The following is a 26,607-nucleotide window of genomic DNA, read 5'->3' as shown; positions in this document are numbered from 1 at the left end:
TTCTTAAGAAACCTTCAAAGCCTATTCCAGTTTTAAAAGATGGTGAACGTTTTTATGTATCCAATGAACAAAAGGCTCAAAGACTTGCTCAGCAGTTTGAGAGTGTTCATAACTCAAATTTGAATTTTGTGAGTCCAATTGAAAATGAAGTCACACGTCAATTTGATTTAATTTCTTCCCAGAATTTTCTACCTGCAGAAATAATTGAAACTAACTTGAATGAGATTAAATCAATTATTAAAAATTTCAAAAATATGAAAGCACCTGGTGACGATGGAATCTTTAATATACTAATCAAACATCTCCCTGAGAGCACAAAGAATTTTTAGTGAAAATTTTCAATTGCTGCTTCAAAATTGCATATTTTCCCAAATTATGGAAAAATGCAAAAATTACTCCAATTTTAAAACCGGATAAGAACCCAGCTGAAGTTTCAAGTTTTCGACCAATCAGTTTGCTTTCTTCAATAAGTAAACTGTTTGAGAGAATTATTCTTAACAGAATGATGTCACACATGTATGTATGTATGTATGTATGACCTTCTAGATTCCACTGTCTGGCAGTGATAGGGTGAAAAAAAGACAATGCTGTTGATTCTTGTTCCTGCGTCTGTCTTGTTTTCGGAACCTAGAAGGTGTTAGCTCTACCGACCTTCCAAAGACCCTTTGCAGAATGACTGAGTACTTGCAGCGCATTCCGGAGTCAATTTCCATTCGGTAAGCCCCGCCTCGAAATAATATTAGAATCTAATAGATTTTATTATTATTCTCAGACTTTCAATTCATTTGACATATCAATATCAAAAAAATTGTTAACAGAATGATGTCACACATCAACGAAAATTCAATTTTTGCAAATGAACAGTTTGGATTTCGCCATGGACATTCCACAACTCATCAATTGCTCAGAGTTACTAATATGATACGAGCTAACAAATCTGAAGGTTATTCCACTGGAGCTGCTCTTTTAGACATAGAAAAAGCATTCGACAGTGTTTGGCATAAAGGTTTGATTGCGAAATTGCAAACTTTTAATTTTCCAATTTTCCTAATCAAAATTTCAAAAAATTATCTTACTGATCAAACTCTGTAGGTTGTCTATCAGAATTCAAAATCTGAAAGATTTCCTGTCAGAGCAGGTGTACCTCAAGGTTCAGTCTTGGGTCCAGTCCTGTACAACATATTCACTTCAGATCTTCCTGATTTGCCTCCAGGATGCACAAAGTCATTGTTCTGCGATGACACAAGCATTTCCGTAAAAGGAAAAAGCCTTCGTGTCATATGCAGTCGATTGCAGAAAAGTTTAGATATTTTTTCTTCCTACTTGCAAAAGTGGAAAATCTCTCCCAATGCTTCTAAAACTTAAATGATAATTTTTCCGCATAAGCCTAGGGCTTCTTTCCTCAAGCCAAACAATAATCACGTTGTCAAGATGAATTGGGTTATTTTAAGTTGGTCCGACAAGGTTAAGTACTTGGGACTAATTTATGATAAAAAACTTATTTTCAAAGAGCACATTGAGAGTATACAAGCCAAGTGCATCAAATATACGAGATGTTTATATCCTCTCATTAACAGGAATTCTAAACTTTGTTTAAAGAACAAACTTTTGATTTACAAACAAATTTTTAGACCAGCAATGCTTTATGCTGTACCGATCTGGTCAAGTTGCTGTTCAACAAGGAAGAAAGCGCTCCAAAGGATTCAGAATAAAATTCTAAAAATGATTTTGAAGCGTCCTCCTTGGTTTGGTACACTCGAATTACATAGACTTACTGGTGTTGAACCATTAGAAGCTATGTCAAATAAAATTATTAACATTTTTCGACAAAAATCGTTGCAATCCTCAATTGCTACGATAAGCTCTCTTTATAGCCAATAAGTTAGCAATTAAGTTAGTTGTAAGTTTACTTCCCCTTTTCTGACAAGTAAGTTTAAATTTCTACGAATGATAAGTCCTAATTGCGAAAGCAAACAAATCCTAACAATCAAAATTACAAATTTCTAACAGTGTTGAGAAGTCACCATTTGTGATTGGACATACATACTCATTATTTACTAATATTTATCATAAATACTTAAGCTACTAACAAATCCCCCCTTTAAAAAAAAAAAAAAAAAAAAAAAAAAAAAAAACATTAGAAAATATGTCAAACCAAATTATCAATCAATAAGTTCCAACAAAAATCGTTGCAATCCTCAATTACAACGATTACCTCACTTTATAGTCAGTAAGATAGGTGTAAGATTAGAGTAAGGTTTAATTTTAAATTCCCTTTTTTCTTGACAAGTAGGTTTACAATTTTCCTACAATTATATTCACTTAACTGCGGAAGCAAGTACAATCTTTTTATAAAATAAAGCTTTAAATATACATATGTAATAGTGTTGATATGTCACCGTTTGTGGCAGAACACACAATAAAAACTTTAAATAAATATTAGTAAATTCATCACAATACACCCCCCCCCCCTTAAAAAAACTAAACCTCTGACTTTTGTGACTGTATTAACTTTGTCTCTTTTTCAATTTTCTTTACCGATGAAGCTTTACAATTCCTTACAAATCTAGATCATAAAATGTTGCAATGCCATTGATAAAGCTCATAAGACTTGGCGTAATGTTTTCATATGTTCAATTTCATAAAAAACGGGCAACCATTTTAATCGACCATGTTTGATCTGGCTGAAACTTTGCACATATGTTCCTATAAGCTGATGAAGATGACATTTTGTGCTATTAGGTAGTAATTTTTTAACCACGACTAGTTTATAAGCCAGAACGCTATGTTTGATCGTTGTGACGTCTTCGGCGAAGTTGTAGATAATGATTTTGACTTTAATTTCTTTTTCTTATTTTTGACTTTTACCTTAAAATTTGTGTGTCTCATTTCTTCATAATCAATCAAACACTAATGTTTAACCAACCTTTTGTAGGATTTATTAATAGAACTAAAAACATGTTTAAGGGCATGAGCCCAAATGTACAAAACGCAGGCTACGGTAGCCGGTGAATGTGAAAAATTGAACACGATACCAATAACATATACCGTAAAACGGGGTGAATAGATACAGTGGGCCGAAAAGAAACATAACTTCCGAACTTGGAAAATGTTTTTATGAGTCTTTTAAACATTCGAAAATCATGTCGAAAAATTTTCTCGGATAGTTCAATTTATGGGTTACAAGCACTGTCAGTTTGTTTAAAAAATCCAAAATGGAGGCTCAAATTCAGAGCGTTTCCGAGAGCCAAAAATATTACCTTTGTGAGCCATTTTGTTCCACTTTATGCTTGTTCGTGGGCTGTACTGAAGGAATTTGAGGATTGCTGTGAAATATTTATCAATCTATGTTGTGTATGTAAAACTACCGGTTCGCTAATATACGGGGCGAAAAGAAACAGCGCCATAGCGAATATATTTACACAAAAACAAGTAGTTTTGAGAAAAGCAACTATATATTATTTATGTAGAATGATACCTGAAACATGTTTTGTATATACTCAGCCCATCTTGGTCAGGACTTTTAAACAAAATGGTCTAAAAACGCACAAAACCCGGATCTACTATGCCTGATGCAGGCTGCAGAGAATGTTATGTAGAAAAAAGCATGTCCCTTCGTCAATCGACCACGAAATATGAAATCAACTTCCTCAGCTACCATCAGAACCCAATCCAGCAGACAACCAAGCTTTCAGCCAAAAACTTGACAAAAGTCTGATTCATTTGCTGCGTGATGCTTGACATGCATTGACAAAGACATCAACAACTCGACAAAAAAAAAACAGACTAAGATCCCAGTTCTACCATTGCTACTAGAGGCCGTGTCTAGACGGAGTAGAAGAAGCAATTGTACCTTTTTCTCCAAAATAAAATTCGAATCCTTCATCAGAACAAGACAAACGCAGTCGACGGCGGGAAAGATGATGCTATGAGTAGTGAGCTGACGGAGATCAAGAGTGTATTGTCATCTTTGTCTCAGTCGCTTACAGATACTCAAAGCGAAATCGAAACCCAGATAAACAGCGCGATTGCTAACGGTATCGATAGTATTTTAAAATCGATCAGCAACTCTCTTCGTGAGAGTATGGCAAGCATTGAAGCCAATGTTGCCAGAAAGCTGGATGATTTTAAAATAAATGTTATTGGTAACAATGATCGGGATAAACATGCTGCAATGAGTAGAAAGAGGTCTAGAACTGAGAGAACGATTCACTCTGAGTCGGACTCTATTCCCAACAAGAAAAAAATAATTTCGAATAAGCGGGACGAACCAATTGAAGACGTAGCTAAGCAAAATGACGAGGTTTTTGTTTCTGAAAATGCTTTGACATACGCGAACGTTTTAGCGGGGTCAAGTGGGAATGCAAATAAATTGAAGCGAGTGGAAAACCGTAAGACTCGGCCGGTCATTGTGATTAAACCAGTCGAGTCTTCTCAATCTAGTGAAGATACTAGAATTTTTTTGAAAAATAATTTAGATCCTAAAATACACAAAATTAGAAACTTCAGAAACGGGAAAGCAGGTTCGATAATTGCTGAGTGTGCAACAGGGGATAACATTGAAGTCGTGAAAAAGGACATTGAAAGCAATTTAGGTGAAAAATATAATGCTGTTATTCCTACAACCGCTAAGCCTAAGTTGAAAATTGTGGGAATGAGTGATCAATATTCCCCCGAAGTCTTTATTGACTTGTTAAAAAGTCAAAATGAAGACCTCGGTATCAATGAAGTCAAAGTTATTGCTCAATTTGTAAATTCAAGCTTCAAATATAATAAGTATAACACTATTATTGAAGTTGATAAGGACACTTTTAACCACTTGATGACTGCTGGTAAAGTAAACATTGGGTGGGATAGGTGTTCGATTCAAGAGGCCGTCAATGTTTTACGTTGCTTTAAATGTGGAGAATTTGGTCATAAAAGCACAGAGTGTGTTAATCCTGAAACATGCTCCAAGTGTAGCAGACTACATAAGACATCGGAATGCTCATCGACTGATTTTAACTGCGTAAATTGTTTAAAATCTAAGAAAGAATTTCATTTGAACTTGGACGTAAAACATCCAGCATTTAGCACGCAGTGTCCGGTATATCGGAGACTGTTTGAAAAAAGAAAAAGCAACATGTTGTTAAGTAAATAGCAGCTGAAGCAAATGCAATGTGAGAGGAAGCGAGAGATAGTTTATCTAAATATTGCTGGTTTATCTACAAATTATGCCGCATTGCGGCATTTTGTGGAAACAACACGTCCGATGTTAGTATTGCTGGCTGAAACTCATATAGTAGAAGCTGATGCATTCGATCAATATAACATACCGGGTTACAAAGTTGCTTTTTGCCTTTCACACTCCAGACATACTGGAGGGGTTGCTATTTACGCCAAGGAATCTGTTAAATTCAACACTCGGTTAAACGAATGTGTTGAAAACAATTGGTTCCTGGGTATATCAGTTGAAAGAGGCATGACGATGGGAAATTTCGGAATTGTAAACCATTCCCCCAGTTCAAGTGACCAGCGTTTTTTGGAAATTTTAGATAACTGGTGGGAGAGTTTTGTAGATTTAAATAAATTAAACGTTATCGCTGGTGACTTTAATACTAATTGGCTTAATGAACCAAATTCGAATCAATTAAAGCAATTAGCAGATTTTTTCAATTTGCGACAAACTGTTTGTCAATATACAAGAATTTCCAGACAATCTCGTACATTAATAGATCACGTGTATTAAAATTTTGATAATGTTCATTCCTTTACAGAGGCCGATTACAAAATTACAGATCATGAGACAATTTTTGTTTTTATTGAGAATGACCAAAACCGTGATGATAAAGTAAAGATAAAGTGCTGGAACAGATATTCGAAACAAGCAGTGTCTCAACTTGTTTCGAGAAGCTTGGATTTTCAACCAGTAACTGGTGATTTGGACAATAAAGCAGCTGTTCTTACCAACACGCTGAAAGAATGTACCAATAGTTTAGTTTTAGAAAAACATGTAAACTTGCATAATGCAAACAGCTGGTACACTTTAGATCTTCTGCGTTTAAAACGAAAAAGAGATAAAAGGTACAAGCAGTTTTACAGAAGTAACAGTAACGATGATTGGTATAGGTACACCGCGGCGCGTAACATATATACACGTGCCTTGAAAAAGGCTCGATGTGAATATATACAGCGGAAGATTGATCAACATCAAAATAACAGCAAACAGTTATGGAAAATTTTGAAGAAACTAATGAAAAGTAAAGATTGTAGCCCGCAATCCATAACTTTTAATGGCTTAGAAGAACAATCGGCGCGAGTAATAGTAAATAAATTTAACAATTATTTCGTTAACAGTGTTCAATCGATAAATCATAGCATTGATTTGGTCAATGAGCCGGACGAGATAATACAGCCGATCAATAATAACTGTAGCTTTGATGGTTTTCATCCTATTACTTTTGCTGAGTTGAAAGATATTTGTTTTTCTTTGGAGAGATCGGCTGGTATCGACAATGTCAACGCAAAAGTAATACAAGATTGCTTTCATGTCATTGGACACGACCTGCTGGACCTTATTAATGAATCACTGCAAACAGGGCACGTGCCTAAAGTTTGGAAGGAATCACTTGTGGTTCCTATCCCCAAGATTACTGGGACGGATAAAGCCGAAGAGTTCCGTCCCATTAACATGTTGCACACATTAGAGAAAATATTAGAACTTGTTGTAAAAGGCCAGCTGATGGATTATTTAAATCGTAATGATTTGCTAATTCCAGAGCAATCAGGTTATCGAGAGGGGCACTCTTGTGGCTAAAGAAACTATTCTTGCTGTATTTTTGGATCTAAAACACGCTTTTGAAACAATTTCTAGGCCCTTATTGTTGCAAACATTGGAGCGCTTTGGTATCGTAGGGACAGCATATAAATGGTTTGAAAGCTATTTGTGTGCTAGAACTCAGAAGACTCGTTTTAATGATTTTGAATCGGATTCCATTGCTAATACACTTGGTGTACCGCAAGGAAGTGTTTTGGGGCCCATTTTGTTCATAATTTATATTAATGACATGAAGCGAGTTTTACGGTTTTGCGATATAAATTTATTTGCCGATGACACTGTTCTGTTCATTGCAGCGAAAAATCCAAACGATATTGTTGCACTTTTGAATCAAGATTTACACTATCTGGCGAGTTGGTTAAAGTTTAAACAGCTTAAATTGAATATTAGTAAAACACAGTACTTGATTATTTCTTCTGCCAACTCCAGACCAGACGTAAACATTGTATTTGATGGTGAGACGATTGATCGCGTAAATGAATTAAAGTATCTTGGAGTTATTATTGATGACAAATTAACTTTCAAGTCTCACATAGATAATGTCATCAAGAAAATGGCGAAAAAATACGGTATTTTGTGCCGTTTGAAAAATGAATTGACTGTTAGTAGTAAAATTAGTCTTTATAAGTCAATCATTTCACCACATATAGATTTTTGTTCATCCATAATATTTCTTGCAAACAATACACAAATGTTGAGACTGCAGCGCTTACAAAATAAAGTAATGCGATTAATATTAAGATGTAATAGATACACTTCCTCGAGTTTTATGCTGGGCGCATTGCAATGGCTTTCTGTGAAGCAAAGAGCATATTTTTGACAATGGTGTTTCTATATAAGATTTTGAATAATATGCTGCCTCGCTATTTGTGTGATCGAATTGATAGAGGAAGTGATTTTCATAGGTACAACACTAGAAACGCGGATGATGCTAGAACACCACATTTTTTATTCGGAAGATCACAGAACTCTCTGTTGTACAAAGGAATAAACTTTTTCAATTTGATGCCAAGACAAGTAAAACGTTCAGCAACAATGGCGGAGTTTAAAAGGCTTTGTATTTCAGACATAAAGTCTGTCTTGTAGACAGATTGTATAGAATTTTTTGTAAATTAATGACGAAGATTGTAAAATTTAAACTTTTTTTTTAATTTATTGGGTACATCAAGTTATTATGTTCATTGATGATGATGGATTTTTGTTTGGATATAGTTATATAATAATTAAAATTAGAGTTGAAAAAAAAAAGAGTCGGCTACACATGTTTGAGCCACGCGCGCGTAGACTGACATAGACAATCTGGATATTGAGTACATCAGGTTTAAACCCCTGAAATTGAAACGAAAAGCATAACGGGTTGATAAGTTGCTTTTTGGGTTGCTGTCACCTTTATTTTCTTAATTTATTTGCTTTTACGATTTAAAAAAAGGGTTCGGAGAAAAAACCTGAAAAGGCTTGGGTTTGCCTGTGGACTGTAGAGCTCGTTATCGGGAATTATAGTGTCAGTCTTTGTAATTGATACAGTTGCTTAAGAGCTATTATGATTTGAAAACTTCCATTCCAAAATCGTTACATATTCATTTCAGTTTCCAGAATGTACCCCAATATAGTAAAGAAAGACGTAGTGTTTCTTTTTATTTATGTTTGCTGTTGAAAAAAAGTTTGTCCTTCACGGTGTAAAAAAGCAAAGCTTTTTAAGTGTACAGGACAATCCTGCTGACACTAAGTCTCTCCCGAGCCGATACTCGAACCTACGACGAATGGCTTGTTAAGCCAGCATCGTACCTCGAGACCATCTGGGACAGTCCTTCATGGTGTACCTTTATTATTTTCGGAAAGACAAAACTATTATCATACAACCTTACCAAAGACGTAACACCGATTAAACAGTTGTGGCTCTAATAATATTTGTAATCATCAATACCTTTTTACATTAAACCTTTTTCACAAATTAATCGAGATTCAAAAACAAAATACTAAAAACACTAAATGACATCTTTAGCCCATAGGATGCAAAGTTTTAGCCGAATTAGAAATGATAATTTAAAAAAATATGTAAATTAAGAAGCCTGTTCAGTGTTCTAAGCAAGAATCAAACTATTAGGACTCTTTAAATCTTTTGAACGAAAAAAAAAACAAAAAACAATCAATCATCTCTTCTGTATCAATATAGACATAAATTGCACAATAAAGGCAACAACTGCACATAAAACTATCTTTGTTGCTTCTAGATGTTGCTAAAAAGCATAAAATAGTGTTCCATAAAAATCAATTCCATGCAATTTTGATGCTGCAGATTCTCTTTTTTTTATGTATTTATTTATTTATTTATTTATTTATTTATTTATTTATTTATTTATTTATTTATTTATTTCGTCAAGCAAATGTAGACTACAGTTATAATAATACAATGTTTAAAAATGTATAGAGCTCCGCTATTGACGAAGCCTAAAACTATGAACACTTGTGGTTCATGTGACTTGCCAGCCATCCCATGGAGATCAAAGATGAATCTTTTTTTGGTCAAGTTATCGTAGTACTTAAATAAGAAGGATTGGTCTGTCTATCCTCATAAGATGGCTGGCAAGCAATGTGTTTGTAGTTTGTATGACACGAACCCGAAATCCTTTAGAAGGGTATAAACTTCAATTCTAAGCAGGATGAATCCAACAAATTAAATAACTCATCTGAATATTTTTTTTCCTGACATAACTATGTCCCAAACATTGACATGAAATACAACATGACTAGCCATGCAAAATCAGGAGCATAAATTTAAATTTGTTAGAAAATAAGAAAAAATCTTATTACCAATCCCCACCCCCCTCCCCTTAAGCACACTTGTCAGTAAATCGAAATTGATGATATTAAAAGTTGTTTATCAATGCATCAGGGCGCCTACGTCTCCTACAATCACGCTTGTACATGAGTTTAAACTTTAAACCTCAGCGTGTTTTTGTTCGACCAAACAAAATACTTAAGATTTGTAATAAAAGGAAAACGAAGCGGGGAGCAGCAAACAACAAGTATTATTGTGGATAACAGGTAAAGCCCAGCCACCAACGCCGTTTAGCCCAATAGTGCCCTCGCCAGAAATACATAGAATGCAAATTTTACTTCTTCAATTCTCGCAGTATTTGAAAAAACTCAAAGATTCCTTGCCAAAAAGTGGATATCAGGTCCTGAAAAAGACGCACCGCAGATTCTTTCAGCTTCAATTGTCGTCAGCAGGGGCGGCAAAGGCTGCGGAATTGTGAAGTTAGTTCTCGGCAAAGAGGACGGATATAAAGTGCAGCGGATAGCGAAGTGAGGGTAAAAGGTGGTGCAAGCTGGAAATAAAGAAGATGCCCCGAAGAAAATTAGGTTAGCTAGACTTAAGAACATTAGCGGTGGAACCAGAAATTAGACGAACAAACGGTTTGGAGAAGCTATATCCACCGGTATTTCAGGTAACCCGTGACAATGGGAGTTTCGTAGCCGCAAGGTTACAGAGTCCGCTTTGATAAGCGAGTGATCATGGGTTCGAATCTTAGTAGAATCAGGCCATTTGGTTGTCAAAGGACTTTAACATGGGTTTATTCTCAGGCTCTCCACAACATACCCTTCCTTCAAACTGAATTCTATAGTACCTCTGCTAAGGCTGATACAAATTTCGGATTCTTTTTATGTCCAAGGTTATCAAAGTTAGCAGAGGGGGCAAAAAATAAATAACACGAGACGAAAAAAAAGAAATATATTTGATCAAAGTTTGTGTTCAAGTTATGACGTTTGTAACTTGCACTCAAATAAATGTTGAAAAATAACACTTTATTATTATTATTATTTATTTCGCTAGCCTTTCGACGACACTCTCGCTGTCACCTGACTTGTTTGTTGCTAAATTAAGCATTTATGCTGTCGGAAAACCAATGAAATGAACAAAACGGTTTGAGCTTTTCTTTCTTCCCCTTCCAATATTCAAGATTTTTGAAGGGGGGGGGGGGTGACATAAAATGAAAATAAAATTTGTAACGGCCTAACTTTCATTATAACAAAAAAGTCCCTCTCATAATAAAACTGTTCTGAGTAACGTATAAAAGTTCTCTTCAGGGAATTGTAATTATGGCGCGGTCTTGGCTGGAGGAACGAGGTTTCGATGAGACTCCTTCCTCTTGACAAAATATAAGTCCTACTTAAAATAAAACTAACCAGAGATGAAGCATTGAGCGCCTCTTCACCAGAGGTGAAGCATTGAGCGCCTCTTCGATAAGACTCCTTCCTCTTGACATAATAAGTACCTCTTAGACTTAACCTGGCCAGAGAGGAACGTTAGGTGTAGCCTCAGTTCAGGGAATTGTAATTTGGCGATATTGGTAGGATAGAAAGAGGCTCGGCAAGCTTGAAAACAAAAGGGTAAAATTCTCACATACAAGCACGGATATAAATGAAAAGCGTATCATTCACTTCAATAGTGATATTGCCAATAATAGGAAGTGCGGAATACAGAAATCACCTGGGCAATATCACAATATCACAATAGATCAAATGTGTCTGGTCGCAGTGATGAGTCCACACAGAGGAAAAAAACTCGTGACAATTAAAGAGAAGTATGCCAACCCTGAGGTATTATTCAGGGAATCTCAGCAAAACTCATGATTGGAACTATCGGCAATTTACAAGACTTAGCCCCCACACCCCTACATGTATGTACCCTGTATAAAACGGTTACAAAACGGCTGTTTCCTAAAGGCACGAAACGTGGAAAATGCTCGCAGAGGACTTGCGAGCACTTGTAGTCACTACCTGTCAAAATACGGTTCGCTGGGAATCCAGTTGGCATGGAAATTGAAAAATTTAGCGACGAATCGAGAACGACGGAGAAACCCAAGCTACGTTATGAAACGTAATGTTTTATAAATGGTTCAAATAGCTAACAGATAAAAAAGTTGCCTTTTACGATGCTCCAAGATGTTACTTCTTCCAATCATTCTATAACCAGAAATGTTTCAAATTTTGCACTATGAAACCAGATTCCGATTTTTACTTACGTATGGTAGGCAGCGAAAATGGTCATGTCACCGACCATGTATATTTGGTTTATTGACCTAATAAAATGATCGGTGTAAAATTTCAGCACAATCGGACATGATGTAGGAGTACCTCAAAGTGTTTAAAGTTTTGATGTTTTGACCCTCGAAAATGTACATCCCTAATAGAAAATCTAGTTCAAGATGCCTAATAAACATTAAGATGATTCACCATACCACATGTAAATCATTTCAATGTTTATTAAGCATCTTGAACATAATTATCTATTAGAAATGTAAAATTTCGAGAGTCAAAACACTGAAATTTTGAGAGCTTTGAATCATGTCTGGTTAAGCTGAAATATTGCACAGGTTATTATTTTGGGCAAATAAATAATACATGGTCTGTTCTTTAAATTCGATGATGCTTCAGGAGTCAGAATTAGCTTTAAAAAGAGCTTAAAAGACAAACACGTCTCATAGTGACCGCGACGTAAAAGTAGCACTATCGAATGTTGATTTAAAATTCTCTTTTTTTCTTTCCATAGGCATTCGCTGCAATTTTGATTGTGGCATTAGCAGCACCTAGTTTAGGAAACCCAGCACCGGACTGCCCACCCAGTGGACACAGCGGATATTCTTATCCAGCACCAGAAGTACAATTGTCCGTAGGAAAAGCAATCAACTCTGTCAGTATCACACCCGGATTTTCATCGTACTCCGAGGATGGAGCAGTGAAATACGCATCCGTTGGGCCTTCGTATAGCTCTTACGAGGCGTCTCCAGCATACTCCGCCTACGGTAGTGATGATGGGCTGAAGCTCTCGAGCTATGTTCCCGCCGTGAAAACTATTTCTGCGACTCCAGGTGTTGTCTACGCTAATAAATCACCAGCAGCAACATTCGCTTCAGTACTCCCAGCAAGTATCACTAAAGTCGCACCAGTATCAGCTTATGTTGCTCCCGCTGTGGCAACCAAATATGTGTCGAGTGGACCAGCGTATGTTTCGAAAGAATATCTTCCCCCGGTTAAAACCGTTGTTTCAACTGGACCTGCTTACTCTTCATACGTCGCTAGCCCGGCAATTTCATCTTACTCTGCAGCACCGGCTGTATCATCATATATTTCTACACCAGCTGTTAGCAAGATCGTAAGCTCTCCCGCTTACAGTTACGCATCAGCAGCACCTTTAGCCAAAGTCTCGTACGCTGCCCCAGTGGCTAAAGTTGCGTATGCCGCACCAGCCGTCAGTTACGCTAAGGTTGCTGCTCCAGTAGCCTACGCTTCTTATGCTCCTGCAGCTAAGGTGGCTAGTTTTGCAGCCCCAGCTGTGTCTTATGCTTCATACGCACCTGCCGCTAAAGTAGCAACATATGCTGCTCCAGCAGCTTATGCCTCGTATGCTCCAGCTGCTAAAATAGCGACCTATAGTGCACCAGCAGCCTATGCTTCATATACTCCTGCCACCAAAATTGCCTATGCTGCCCCGTCCGTGAGCTATGCTGCCCCTGTTGCGAAAGTAGCTGCTGTTGCTGCTCCTGCTGTATCATATGCATCCTACGCTCCGGCTGCTAAAGTTGCAAGTTATGCAGCTCCTGCTGCTTATGCATCGTACACCCCAGCTGCTAAATTTGCATCCTATGCAGCCCCTGCTGCCTATGCATCATACACTCCAGCCGCTAAATTTGCATCCTATGCAGCCCCAGCTGCTTATGCATCGTACGCTCCAGCCGCTAAATTTGCATCTTATGCCGCTCCAGCTTCCTATGCTAGTTACGCACCTGCTGCCAAGGTAGCGTACGCCGCTCCAGCGTCCTACGCCAGTTCATATGCCACCAGCTCAAAGATTGCTTATGCCGCACCTGCAGTATCATATACAGCCGCTGCTCCAGCCATAGCCAAATACGTCTCTGCTCCTGCAGTTTCCTCTTATTACGCAGCCCCAGCTGTCGCCAAATATGCCACAAGTCCTGCGATTGCAAGTTCTTATGTATCAGCTCCAGCAATAACTAAATATGCACCATACTCTGCTCATGCATATGCACCTGTATCATCAGCTTACGTTTCGCAACCCGTTGTTTCGAAAGTTGCTTATGCTACTCCAGCCGTAGCAAAGTACGTATCTAGTCCGGCCATTTCTACTTACTCAGCAGCACCAGTAGTTTCATCTTACCACTCTGGACCCGCTATATCTAAGGTAGTATCCAGCCCAGCTTCATACTCATACGTTTCAAGTCCAGCAATTGCAAAGGTCGCAGCTGCTCCTGCAATTTCAGCTGCATACATCGCTGCACCGGCTGTTGCTAAATACACTACCGGACCGGCTTACGCTGCCTACAGTGCTGGGCCCGCCATATCTAAACTGGCTGTTTCGCCTGGAGTTTCAGCCTATAGCTCTGGAGCGGCGTTTTCCAAAATAGTTTCAGCCCCAGCATACTCCAGTTATGTTAGCACTCCAGCAATATCCAAAGTCGTTGCCACCCCAGCCGTAGCCACATATGGTGCATCTCCAGCATACTCTGCATATGCCGTTGCCCCATCAGTAACCAAATATGCGGCTAGTCCCGCCATCGCAGCATACTCTACTGACGGTGATCATGGTTATTACCACGGTGGCTCAGTTCTCTCATCTGCGCATTATGGAGGATTAAGATATGCTGCTGCTGTGCCAGCTATCTCTACTAGCTATGCTGCCGCCCCAGCTGCTACCATTTACAAATCTGCTGTTCCTGCAACGATCGTGAAGACAGTCGCCGAGAAACACCTCGAATACTACGTAACTGATGGAACATATTACTGGCATTTCTTCAGCTAATACTGCTTTCTTTTTCAGGATGACCACCCGAGATACGCCTTTGAATATGGAGTAAATGATCCTCTAACAGGTGATAACAAACATCACAAAGAGGAACGCGACGGCGATGTCGTCCGCGGCCAGTACTCTCTGGTTGAACCTGACGGTAACGTGCGCACGGTGGATTATTATGCCGATTGGGCCACCGGATTCCACGCTACCGTAACCAACAGTAGGGACCAGGTCCACGCGACTAAAGTGCTAGGAAAACGTGCCGTTGTTGAAACGTAATACTCCAGGCTTCCAATCGCTGCCGAAATGACCCACGAAAGAAAATGAGTTTGTTTGTAGTTTTTAGAATGTAAGTAACGAAGAAAAATGCCAACGCAATTTATTTATTGATCGATGCAATATGTCAACAGTAGCGAACGGAAGAAAACGATTGTAATGAAACATCCTCTGTTTGAACTTTCTATTTTTTTTCTAGCGATGATTTTCATTAGCACCATTTCCATCCTACAATCTCTTGTAAATACTAATTTTAAAAAAGTTAATTTTCACGACACAAATAACCTAATGCCGTTTCCTGTATATCTGTTTTTTTTTTTCCTGCACACGACCTCTTTCTCACCTCACCTCACCTCACCATTGTTCTGTTAAACCATTGTTAACGAAATGCCAGCGAGAGTAACGAGTAGCAAGCATTTGACTCAATCAAAGGAAAAACGCATGATTTCAATGTGATAAACGTGTCATAAAATATTACTTGTATTTGTCTGAAAGAAGAAAACGAAATAAAAACACAAGAAAATTCCATCGAAGTGTTTATTTGTTCATTATTCACAAAAAAAAAATCGAAAAATGGTCCTGAACGGTCTCTGCTGCAAAGAAAAAAACTACCGTCAAGAGCGGATTTTATGCTAGTCGTGCGTAACTTTACTTTTTTCTTTGTAACTTAACAATGTGATTTTTATGTATTGAATTAGAGATAAAACAAGTTTTAGTTGTTACGAGTTTTGTAGTCAACTTCAGTTTGACGAAATAAATGAAAGGTGGTCCTAAACTATCACCTTATGGTAGACTAGAGATATGATGTATGAATATTGTAAATGTGTGAATATTCAAGTTCAAGATGCTAGTAGTGAATATATTGTTTTGACAAAATAGTAATTGTATTAGTTCTATTGTTCTCTTCCTACGACGTAATATAAACTTCTAACACTAAAATATTTATGCAGGCGGAGTACTTATGGTCTCTCCGTGTTACCTTTTTTAAGAATTCATGAGAAAGACAAATGTAAAAAAAAAAAAACAAAAAAGCATGTAAATCGGATGATATTTTTATTTATTGTATATGTCAATTATAGTTGTACCATTCACAATTCATTAAATACTAGGAATTGGTCGTGTTAATGATTCCAGAACGTACTTTGTTTTAAAGCTGTTTATCGTTGAAGTAACCGAAGGCAGCCAGCTTGAAATAATCTAAACAGGCACACATGACAGTTAAATGAAATGGTGACAAAAATGGAATCTAATGTGTGCACAAACGACATTAAACGACACCTAAAATAACGAGAGACCAGAAATATCTGCCACACTGCTAGCGTAAATTGAGAACATCCATAGATCCTTTGTGCAGTTATATGACATGTTCAACTGCTGAAGTTATTTTACAATACTAATTATATTGTGTATGATGCTGTCGTTTAATATCCAAAATTTCGATTACGTTTTCGTTACAGAGATATGACATTTTGGGTTGCTATGAAGCCAAAATGAAAAGCACATTAATGTTAATCTTAATTTTAATGAAATATTCAGAAGGAACTACGAACATAACTATTGGGGAAGCTGCAAGTGCTGTCCCAATGTATTTTATGTCACCGTTGCAAGTTACAATTTTTCTGAAAATCAGCAGTTTACATGTAACTTTGTTGATTTGTAAACCATTTTATTCTCTTTTATTATTCATGGTACAACAACACTTTACAATCAAATAGTTTGTAATTTGTTGAAGCATTCCGATTAATAAATCTGTGTGGTCTAAAAGTAAGTCTACAAGTTGTTCTTTCACACAATTCTGCGTCGAAATTTTTGTTTATATCGGTCTCAGTCGGAAATGCTTTGCTGTTTCTTCATCGACTTCAGTGCGCGTTCGCGCAGTTGCTTTTCCAAATCGTCATTTACCGCACCTCCTCCTGGACCACGGACATTTTCTTCATCATCCGATGAAGAACTACTGTCTCGTTGTTTGCCTTTGCCTTTCTTGTGTTTCTTATGTTTCTTATGCTTCTTTGTGTGTTTCTTATGTCTCTTGTGTCTCTTTTTCTTGGTTCCATCTGAATCGGAAGAACTGCCATCGGAAACGTCTTTCTTTTTCTTTTCTCTGCGACGCTTCTTCTTTAAACGTTCCGATTCTGAATCACTAGATGATGAGGACGAAACCTTTTCCACCTTTTTTTGCTTGACTTCTTTAGCCGTAACCTTCTTATCATCAACATGCTTTGACTCCGAACTCACTGTTCGCTTACGTTTTTTGTGATTTTCTTCCCGCGCTTTAGAAGCTGCCGCTTGAGAAGCGGCGGCAGCAGCAGCAGCTGCTGCTGCAGCTTCCTTTTCTTTTTCCTGCTTGAGAGCAATATTTTTCTTACGTTCTTCTGCCAGTATCGCTGCAGCTTCTTGCTTTGAAGGTTTTTTCAATGATTCATCCTCTCTGTCGCTTTCATCAGATGAATCTTCCTCACTGGATGTCGATGAATGTCTGCGTTTCTTTGAGGGTTTCTTCTTCAATTTATTCTTGCGAGATCGATCCTCCTCCGATTCACTGCTACTTCCTGTACTGTCACTTCCGCTGCTTTCTTTTTTATTTTGAGTCACGGATGCCTTGGTTTTGGCTTTATGGCTAGACGTTGACACTAGACTGGTTTTTGAAGTCGTTTTCTCCTCTTTATGCGTCACTGCATTATTGGTAGATTGGGACAACGTATTGGAAGCTGCAGAACTTGTATTCACTGTAGTTGAAGAAGCTGCAGAAACTCGCTCATGAGACTTCAAGAAAGGTGAGGGGGTTCTAGATAAGCTGCTGCTGTACCTAGATCTTATAAGAGGTTTCTTTTCCTCAACTTTGACAACTTCTTTCTTCGACAACTCTTGTTTTTTAACAACTTCCTGCTTTTTCGATACTCTTTTGGTTTCTTCTGGCTCTATTTCACGTTTTCTTTCCTTTTCTTTATTGACCTTATTATCAACAACAATCGGGGCGCTGTCTCCATCATCCCAAAGTTCTCCAGAGTCTAGAGTATCTCCTTCTGATTTCGCTCCGCTAGTTTTCCTATCATCGCTCCAACTGTTACGTGTATCAGTAGGTTTACGTCTGGTATCAGTTTGTTCCCGATTATTTTCTCTACTCGCGTTACTCGTATTGCCTCGTCTGTCATCAAATCTAGAAACAGGGGGCCCCATCGGAGGACGACCGGATGATTGCTGATCGTCCGAACGACGCCATTGATTAGAAGCTGGTTGATCGCGTGATGGTCGTCTATTGTAATTGTTGAACTCCCGAATGGGACTGTCCGCTCGGCGAGATGAAGTTGAGTAGCTACCACTGTTACGACTTCCTCCTCCACCACTGCTTCGTTTTGGCGAGGAATTGCGACGATTCGAGCTGCTGTTGTTGGAAATCGGGCCTCCTCTGCCTCCTTCGCTTCCACCACCGCCTCCTCTTGCTACTTCGTTTCCACCGCCTCTTGCTGCTGCTTTGTTTCCACCGCCAGAACGACCAGCACTAGAACCACGTCCGCCTGTAGAAGGTTTATCGCTACAACGATAAAGTAAAATAAAAATACCTACTTTAGCAACTTGAAACACATTAAATAGCATGTTAAAATTTGTTTGTATTTCTAAACTAGGTAGTGATTGCCATACTCTTACCATTATACCTGCAAGATTCGAAAATCAAAAAAAAAATATTTGAATACCAAATTAGATTCAGTGTCATAAATGATTGAGAGCTTTATGTTTGTCGCAGTAATTTTCTGCGACTAACAGATCTTTTTAAAATGATATTTAGGGTTATGTTGCTGTAAATAAAATATTTCATATGAGTGTTTCAGCTTAGCATTCCATCTGGCTATATAGAACCATGCGCTTGGCACAAAAAATGTAATAAACGAAAATTTACCAATGAATGATTGGAACACTATCCTGCATTGAATTTTCCCGCTGCTAGTGTTGCGCTACCAGAATTTAACTTCAATTCTAGCCTTTAAGAACGAGGAGGATGTTACCAACCACGGTAGGTCGATGCATTCAAAGTGTTTTCAGAGTATAATAAATTTCAAAAAAGAAAAAAAAATCGAACGGGTTTCGCACAAATGTTGCATCATATCGTTCATTCAACATCATAAAAATACACATATCTGCGTTGAAGCTTTAAAAAGCTGGTTCGCCATGAAAATTTATAACAACAGAATATTCAGGAAATAAGTTTTAATGTTTGTCATTTAGACAAAATAATTACAAGTAATTACATTGTAGTCTAACAACTTGAATTCGTAACTCGATAGTAAACTCTAAGGTCTGAAACGCTTTGACAGCAAACTAGATTTACATGATTGACAGCATGAACGATTTAATTGGGCAAATTGACAACTAATTTAATTGCAAGCTAAGAATTGAGTTTTAAATGAGTGTAAACCAAACAAAATTTTGGTTCTTACAATAACATGTGAGTCAATCAAACACCAATAGTTGAAATTTGTTATGAAGTTTAAAGAATGCTTATTTAAAAACAATATTTTGTTAGTCCCGTATTTGCGATTTCTGCATAGAAATTAGACAAGGTTTTAAATTAGACAAATATTTATCTTAAGCAGTCTTTCAACTTTAAGACCTGCGATTGAATTTTTAATGACAATAGCAACTCAAAAACAAAACCTAAAATTTACATTGTAGATGTGTGTAACTATCGTTTATCAATTCCTTAGAACGGTATAATTTTAAAATCATTCATGATAAAGAGCTTGGAAGAAGAATTAAGTTCCAGTAATGATTGATAATCAATATGCTAACCGGCTATTCGATGTGGAGCTGGACCATTCTTATTATCGTATTTGATACTCATCAAAATCATGTACAGAAAGGAACACGACTTCTGATCTGAATGAAGCTAGAAACGGAAAAATGTCGCTCGTTTGAGTATAACTTACGCGCCTACCTCTCTTCATCTTCGTCTCTATAATACGTGTCTCGCTCAGGACGGTTTGTAAATTGGCATAGCAGTGTTTGAATCAACAAGGAACCAGTCAGCTATTAAATGCAACTACCAGTTCAAAGGCATGCCCGGGACAGGAGGTGATCAGCTACGATCCTGCTCTGTTGCAAATGCTCAGCAGGCACCCGGTTGTATTGCGGCATTGTTCGGTGATATATTTTTTCGGATAAAAAGTATGCAGTCCGTAGGCCTTGGCAGGTTCAATAATGGTCATCAAAAGTGGCACATCTCGACGCAACAACTTGTCATCATTGACCAAAACGGAATACCAGATTGCCTGGTCGATGCTTTTGGATCCGAACCAGCTCAAACACCGTGCAAATTCTTGTCAGACAAGAAATGCTGAATATATGCCGCAGTCTTTCGGATAGTTTCCTATTCCACCACGCAATTCGTCCGGAATCAATGTCATCTGTTGCCAAAGGCTCAACCATTCAGGAGTTGGGCTGAATAGAAATCAATCAAACGGTGCGCCACAGTAAGCAGATGCAAACCAGAAAGGCCAGCCGCAGTTGCCGCAATCCGATACATGCAGCTGAGCACAGTGTGCCGTAATTTGCATGCGCCTGTTTTCGGCAACTGCTGTTCTAACTGAGGAAAGTGAGAAGGTCGCACAAATAAGGTAACACTTTCGAGAGAAAGAAAAACGAGGAGCGAGATCAAATGATGGTCCATTTGAAAATGTTCAAAATAAAACAAGAGCCTACAGGCGATCGTGATCTGGTACCAGAGATCAATCTACTGAAGAGTAAAAATAGCAATGCAGAAACCATCTTGCAAATACATACCGATTGTTTCGTCCTCTAGGTGAGCGTGACCAACGTTTTGGAGAGCGGGATCGATTGCGCGAGCGAGAGCGGTTCCTTGATTTAGAGCGATTCCTGGAGCGGGAACGATCCTTTCGGCCTCTGGAAGAGCGACGATCTCGTCCACTGCGATCATCTCCCTTTCGAGCGGTTCCACGATTGCCCCGATCCGGTTCTGAATCTGATGAATCCTTGTTGGAGCGATAGTGTCGCTTCTTTTGAACGCTGTTCTCCTTTTTCTGGATTTCAAAATCATCCTTTTTAGTAGGACGAGACGACGAGCGACTGCTACGGGAACAGCTTCTAGATCGTGATGTATCCCTACGACTGCGACTGCGGCTGCGACTTCGGCTTCTGCTACGGCTTTTACCAGTGTGCGGCTTCTTCGCCGGTGGTTTTTTCCTGCGATCTCCACTGCGGCTGCTAGAAGATGAACGCGACGAAACTGAGCTGCGAGAAGTTTTCGAATGTGAGCGTGACTTGCGTCCTCCTTTGCGAACTCTAAAATTAAAGATGGAAAAAGGAATTAAACCTATGACATAGAAATAAAATCTGCCGCATACTAGAAACTATTAAATTATCCTTATCCGCGTTAAGCGATGCTTAAAAATTGAACGATTTTCTTCGAAATTTTGAGAGCCTGAGGTAACTAGAAAGCACATTTAAGTTTTGTTTTGAGGAAAGCGGAATTATTTTGTCAATTTATAAAACTTTGATTGACCAATTCTACAAAAAAAAACATCAAATACAACAATACAGTCTACGTTACTATTTGCCGCGGCATAGGCCTTTAAGTTTTGCTTTTTATTATTTATTAATTGAAGTAGAACAAAAAAAAACTTACTTGATCTTTGACTTGGACCTGGATCGTGATCGAGACCGGCTGACACTTTTTTTCCGACTAACCGAACGAGATTTGGAACGGGAACGCGATGTTGATCGGCTATGGCTGCGACGCTTAACGGCTGGTGATATTTTTTTACCCTCTGCAAAATTCATTAATTTTGACTGCAACTTCGACATTGAACCGTTGTCTGGCAAAAGTTCGATACCTTTATTTCTAATTATTTCATTATAAACAAAAACTAATACATACCAGTTTGGTTATCCCGAGATTCGTTCTTCTTAGGTCGGGGGGGACTTGGTGAACGCTTGGTGCTGAAATATTTTTAAACATTCATAAACCCAATGAACACTCGGAACACAAGACAATCTTACCGCGTATCACGCTTATCCTTTGGCGAACGGCTGCGCTTTTTTGGTCTATCTGGAGATCGATGTGGAGATTTCGATCGACGTCGATCTCGAGAGGATTTACGATCCCGTGAGGACCTACGATCTCCAGACGATTTACGCTCTCGAGAAGACTTACGCTCTCTAGACGCCTTACGTTCCCGAGACGATTTACGATCTCGGGATGATTTACGTTCTCGAGACGGCTTTCGATCACGAGACGACTTGCGATCCCGCGACGACTTGCGGTCCCGAGATGATTTGCGATCCCTTGACGGTTTTCGATCACGTGATGACTTACGATCCCGAGACGTCTTCCGCTCCCGAGACGACTTGCGATCTTTAGAGTAACGTCTGTCGCGTGATCTACGCCGATCTCGGGAACGCGAACGATCACGAGACTTTCGGCGTGATTTCTCTGTATTATTTTCTGTCGACTTATTCTGTGTTTCTTTATTTTTCTCAGGAGACTTTTTGAGGTTTTTCTCGAGTAACATTTCTTTCGAAATCGAAGAGATTTTAGCCTCTTCCGTTTTCTTTGGTTCTTTATCCTTCGAAATTGGAACGTCAGCTTCAATAAAATCTTCAATCATTTTTTCCTCATCATCAAGATACTCTTCTGGTTCAGGCTTATACATTGGCCGAGCCTCTTTTTTGCTCTTTCTGTGATCATCCCTATCGCGACTGCCACGACTGCGCGATCTTCGCGACTTGATCTCTTCGAGTAATTTTGAGTCCTCTTCCCTCTTCATAATTTCATCCTTTTTCTGTTCTATAAACTCAGCTGGAATGCCAGTATCAGAGTCTTGCGCCGACAGTAAAAGAGCCCACAAATCTTCCATAAAAACGCGTGCATTTTTACCATTCAAAAAACCAGTCATGTTAATCTGCATCTTTTTTGGACATGGAAACTTTTCTTCTTCCAGTTGATTGTAGACAAATTCCACAATAACGTCATCCTCAATGTTGAGCATATCGGTTATTTTCTTGCTGATCCAAGGGCGGAGTACGTCCAGTTTTACTTTGGACATGTCCACCCGTTTGTTTAGACTATCTCCAAATTTCATCTGTTTTAACAGCTTTTTTTCCTTGTCACTAAAGCGAGTATCCTGTTGTTGATTGGTGCCCTATCGAAAAATGACACCATATATCACATCAAAATAAAGGTAAAATATTTCAATTTTAAACTATTTTATAGAAAATATTAAAATACTACAAAATTGTCGCAACAGCCAAACTGAGCCTAACTGCGGCTTCTTAACTCACCGTGAACATCATTTTAATTAATTTTTGTATAAACCTTTTAAACTCAAATGGTAGCTAACGCGTTCCCGGAACACTTTTTTTCAACCAAGTTTTTTTTTTCACTGATACCAGCCGAAAAATTTACTGACCAACACCTCTGTGCTGAAAAGTAACACAACACCGCCCTGAGAGACGTATTTTCACAACTCAATTGTTTCTAACAAATCAAACCGAGCACGGGTGCACTTTGCGGCTTATTTTTTCACTAAAATTCACTGCTTTCCGAAGAATGAAATATTTTCTCAGACAGATTGCAACACACGCAAAATGGCGCTACTGCGCGGCTATCGTTTTGCAGTACAAAAAAACATTTTGCGACTTTTTATCTCGTTGACAGCCGAATGACAGATTACTAAAGCGTCGCGTTAACCAATGACAGCCGGCGAGGATCACAAAAATTAACATCACACCGAGGGGCAAGGTAGCTTTTATCTGAGATACTCCGCAGAATTACTTTTTGCTTGTGAGTAAATCTAATTTACTCAATATTACTCCGAAATTTTCAGATGATTCACATCTTTGATTACCTTGAGAACAATAAAAATATATAAACGGTGGAAACAAGCAACATTCATGTGTTCGACATTTGACGTTTTGAATAAGAAGAGGCGAGTCAACTTGCTGGGAACAAAGCAAAATAATCTATGAATGGTATGTACATCTATATGCTTGTTGGTGGAAGTACTTTATTATTCAAAGGCGTTTCACGATCCCAGTTGGATCCGTTGAATTCCGGTTTCAACTGTCAGAGTAATATTTATTTTAAATGATAAATTTATCGAAGAATTTATTTAGTTTTACAGGAATCACACCTTTGTTGGGATTTTGTTTTTCAAATCCGATGCCATGTGAATTCACCTTTTAGTTAAGCATCATGTGAATGATAAGCGAAGATGTATATTGCGGTAGGAAAAAAGCTTAAGGATAGATATTCAGAGACACGAGAGTTACTCAAATTTGCTCTTTATTATTCAGTTTTTCACGGAAAAACTCAAATTTATTTTTTTGACGTCGAGGGGCAAGACCTCAATGTCAACAGAATTTTAAATTTTTTTTAGGTCAGAACAAGCACTCACTTAGAATTCTGTAATCAAATATAATATTGTTATATGGCAATGATTTAGGCGACATCCATAAATTACGTAACGCAAAAAAACCCGATTTTCGGACCCCTACCCCCATACGTAACGAAAAGTAACGCCAACACCTATCCTCCCATAAAAATTACGTGACGCTGCAGAAGGATTTCCTTGATAAAAATGCTCTCCCTCCCCTGTGTAACAAATTGTAACGCTCAAGGATACCCCCTCTCCCCCCTATGAGCGTTACGTAATTCATGAATGCCGCTTTAGTGCTTAGGGGCCAACCACATTCCAAGAGGAAAGCATGGGGGGGTATGTGTAATGTCCACGGTCCATACAGATTTTTTCGAATATATATGTCAGTTGTCCACGAAGGGGAAGAGGGGGGGGGGCAAATTCTTCAAAAATCTGTCCACGTGGTATGTGGATGGCCTTTTACTGGTTACTTGGGTATTCAGTTTTTTACGCACCATAATGGCGGGTGCTATAATGCGTGTTCGTAATTTGCGAACCTCTTTGCTTACGTCAGTTTTGTGATTTCTGGTGTTTTGACAACACTAATGTTGCCAGATTTATTGTTTTTCTTGCGAAGTACATGAGAAGTAGCAATACTCAGAGGGAGAGATATGCGAAGAAAGTGTTGTGAGCCAAACGAACTTGTCAAAATTCGAGCCAAACGAACAAGAAAGGTAACACATTGAAAGGTATTGCAATAAGGTTCAATTAATAATATATTTATTTTAACACGTTTTTCATGTTTTTTTGCTAAAACATGAATTGAGAATGCTCCAAAGTTGCTTCATCACAGTGATTTTTAACTGGTGGTTCAAAAACCCTTTGTATATTCTACAGAATAATGATGAAAGTATATAAAATCAAACATAAACATAAAATTTAACACCTTCACGGGTTTTTGTGATACACTTTTTTATTCCCCAGGACTTCCACCGTCACCATCAGTTATACGAGTCGAATATAATAGTTAGTGAACATTGCGCTTTGAGAAGAGATCTGGCACCTCTGATATGTGAAACCTAGTTGCCAAATCAGCGGTTTTTTTCATCGCTTATCTCTCCCAAACTGACGTAAGCAGAGTTGTCAAAGGGGTAGGTAACATATTGCGAATTTTCCATTATAGCATCCGTCATTATGGCGCGTAAAAAGCTGGATAGTCCTGGAAGGGAGAAACAAATACTACACTCAAAACAGAGAACACGCACATGCGTCGTTTTCTAATAGTGTGTAACCACATACATAAGACATACGTAACACTCAGGAAGAAATCTTCCAAAAAAGTTGGTACAAAATGAACTACTCGGAGGTACCAACCTCTGTAAAAAAAAAACCTCTGTTGTAATTTATGGAGGTTGTATACCTGCGCAGCCCTGCATTTGTCTCGTTCCTACTCGAAAAATGCTCATTGATTTTGTAAATAACTTTTCGACAGTTCCTTATGGGATTTTCTTTGGGGCTCGATAAAGCCGAGAAAACGAAAATTCATTTTGTTCATTATTTGTCGAGCAGTTGGACAGGAGGAGGTACGGAGTACTATGGGGCAACGTGTACCAGAAAAAAACGCCAGTGTTACGTATGTCTTATGTATGTTGTAATCCTAAAATTGCCGTAAGCAGAGAGGTTCACATATTACGAACACGCGTTATAGCGACCGCCATTATGGTGCGTAAAAAGCTGGATAGGTATCGAATACTATTTGCTCGAAACTCGTTATTGATTTTGGTAAGCAGAGAGGTTCACATATTCCGAACATCACATATTACGAAGCCATCATGGTACGTAATATGCTGGATAGGTATCGAATACCATTTGCTCGAAACTCGTTATTGATTTTGGTAAGATATCTGTGATGTTAAGCGAGCTGATCATATAAAATGCTGAAAACGGCTTTCCTGTTGAATACGACGGTGCAGGAGCTTTCAGTGCGAATTCGGTTTGAGTTAACGGCACAGAAGAAGGAAGGAATTGCTGACGCAGTACAGAAAAAATACCTCTTCGAGGCTGGGAGCAACACTTTCGATTGGAACATTTTACCACCTGGAGACAATACTGGCTACTGCGTACATGTTTGGCAAACCATACCGAATCCTTCTCGATAATTTCTTTCTCTGCCAACTTCGATGCAGTCGGATCGATGTATTCTGCAAATACAGGATAACCATCAAAGTTAATGTTACTTCAAACAGACACAAGTGTCTGTCATGCATTAGCAAAATTTTGCGCTACAAGCTTGGTAGGTATATGTCGTGGGAACCATAATGATCGTGTTCCAG

At 38.4% G+C, this 26,607-nt stretch overlaps 3 protein-coding genes across 4 annotated transcripts in view; 2 read left to right on the top strand and 1 right to left on the bottom strand.

Moving 5' to 3' along the window:
• The window catches only part of LOC129726050 (paternally-expressed gene 3 protein-like), a 31,389-nt gene extending 15,955 nt beyond the window's left edge, over positions 1-15,434 (top strand). Inside the window, exons 2-3 of the mRNA XM_055682612.1 lie at positions 12,372-14,600; positions 14,658-15,434. Coding sequence (XP_055538587.1) covers positions 12,372-14,600; positions 14,658-14,909 — 2,481 coding nt within the window. The 3' untranslated portion in view covers positions 14,910-15,434. The remainder of the gene's footprint in view (positions 1-12,371; positions 14,601-14,657) is intronic.
• LOC129726051 (40S ribosomal protein S4) overlaps positions 1,430-26,607 on the top strand; it is a 39,184-nt gene continuing 14,006 nt past the window's right edge. The window contains exon 1 of the mRNA XM_055682614.1: positions 1,430-1,434. Coding sequence (XP_055538589.1) covers positions 1,432-1,434 — 3 coding nt within the window. The 5' untranslated portion in view covers positions 1,430-1,431. The remainder of the gene's footprint in view (positions 1,435-26,607) is intronic.
• Positions 15,430-23,542, bottom strand: LOC129726049 (serine/arginine repetitive matrix protein 1). 2 transcript variants are annotated; one of them, XM_055682610.1, is made up of 6 exons: positions 23,199-23,542; positions 21,918-23,059; positions 21,796-21,857; positions 21,544-21,733; positions 20,682-21,200; positions 15,430-18,438 (listed from the first exon to the last, which is right to left on the bottom strand). In XM_055682610.1, the coding sequence occupies exons 1-6, from the start codon at positions 23,208-23,210 to the stop codon at positions 16,731-16,733; spliced, it is 3,633 nt and encodes a 1,210-aa protein (XP_055538585.1). In that variant the 5' UTR covers positions 23,211-23,542; the 3' UTR covers positions 15,430-16,730. The 2 variants fall into 2 exon arrangements, with proteins under 2 accessions (XP_055538585.1, XP_055538586.1); XM_055682611.1 differs by having other exon boundaries at positions 21,544-21,685.

The sequence above is a fragment of the Wyeomyia smithii genome, chromosome 2 (assembly GCF_029784165.1).
Source record: "Wyeomyia smithii strain HCP4-BCI-WySm-NY-G18 chromosome 2, ASM2978416v1, whole genome shotgun sequence".
Lineage (NCBI taxonomy): Eukaryota > Metazoa > Arthropoda > Insecta > Diptera > Culicidae > Wyeomyia > Wyeomyia smithii.
The sequence above is the reverse complement of the archived record's forward strand: the minus strand, read 5'-3'. Positions and strand labels throughout refer to the sequence as shown.

Bases quoted from the DNA above. Each gene is read 5' to 3' on its own strand.
- LOC129726049 (XM_055682610.1), bottom strand. The intron at 21,734-21,795 runs GTATGTATTAGT...AACTTTTGCCAG, and splicing joins ATCTCGGGATAACCAAACTG to ACAACGGTTCAATGTCGAAG. The intron at 21,201-21,543 runs GTAAGTTTTTTT...CTTTAATTTTAG, and splicing joins AGGTCCAAGTCAAAGATCAA to AGTTCGCAAAGGAGGACGCA.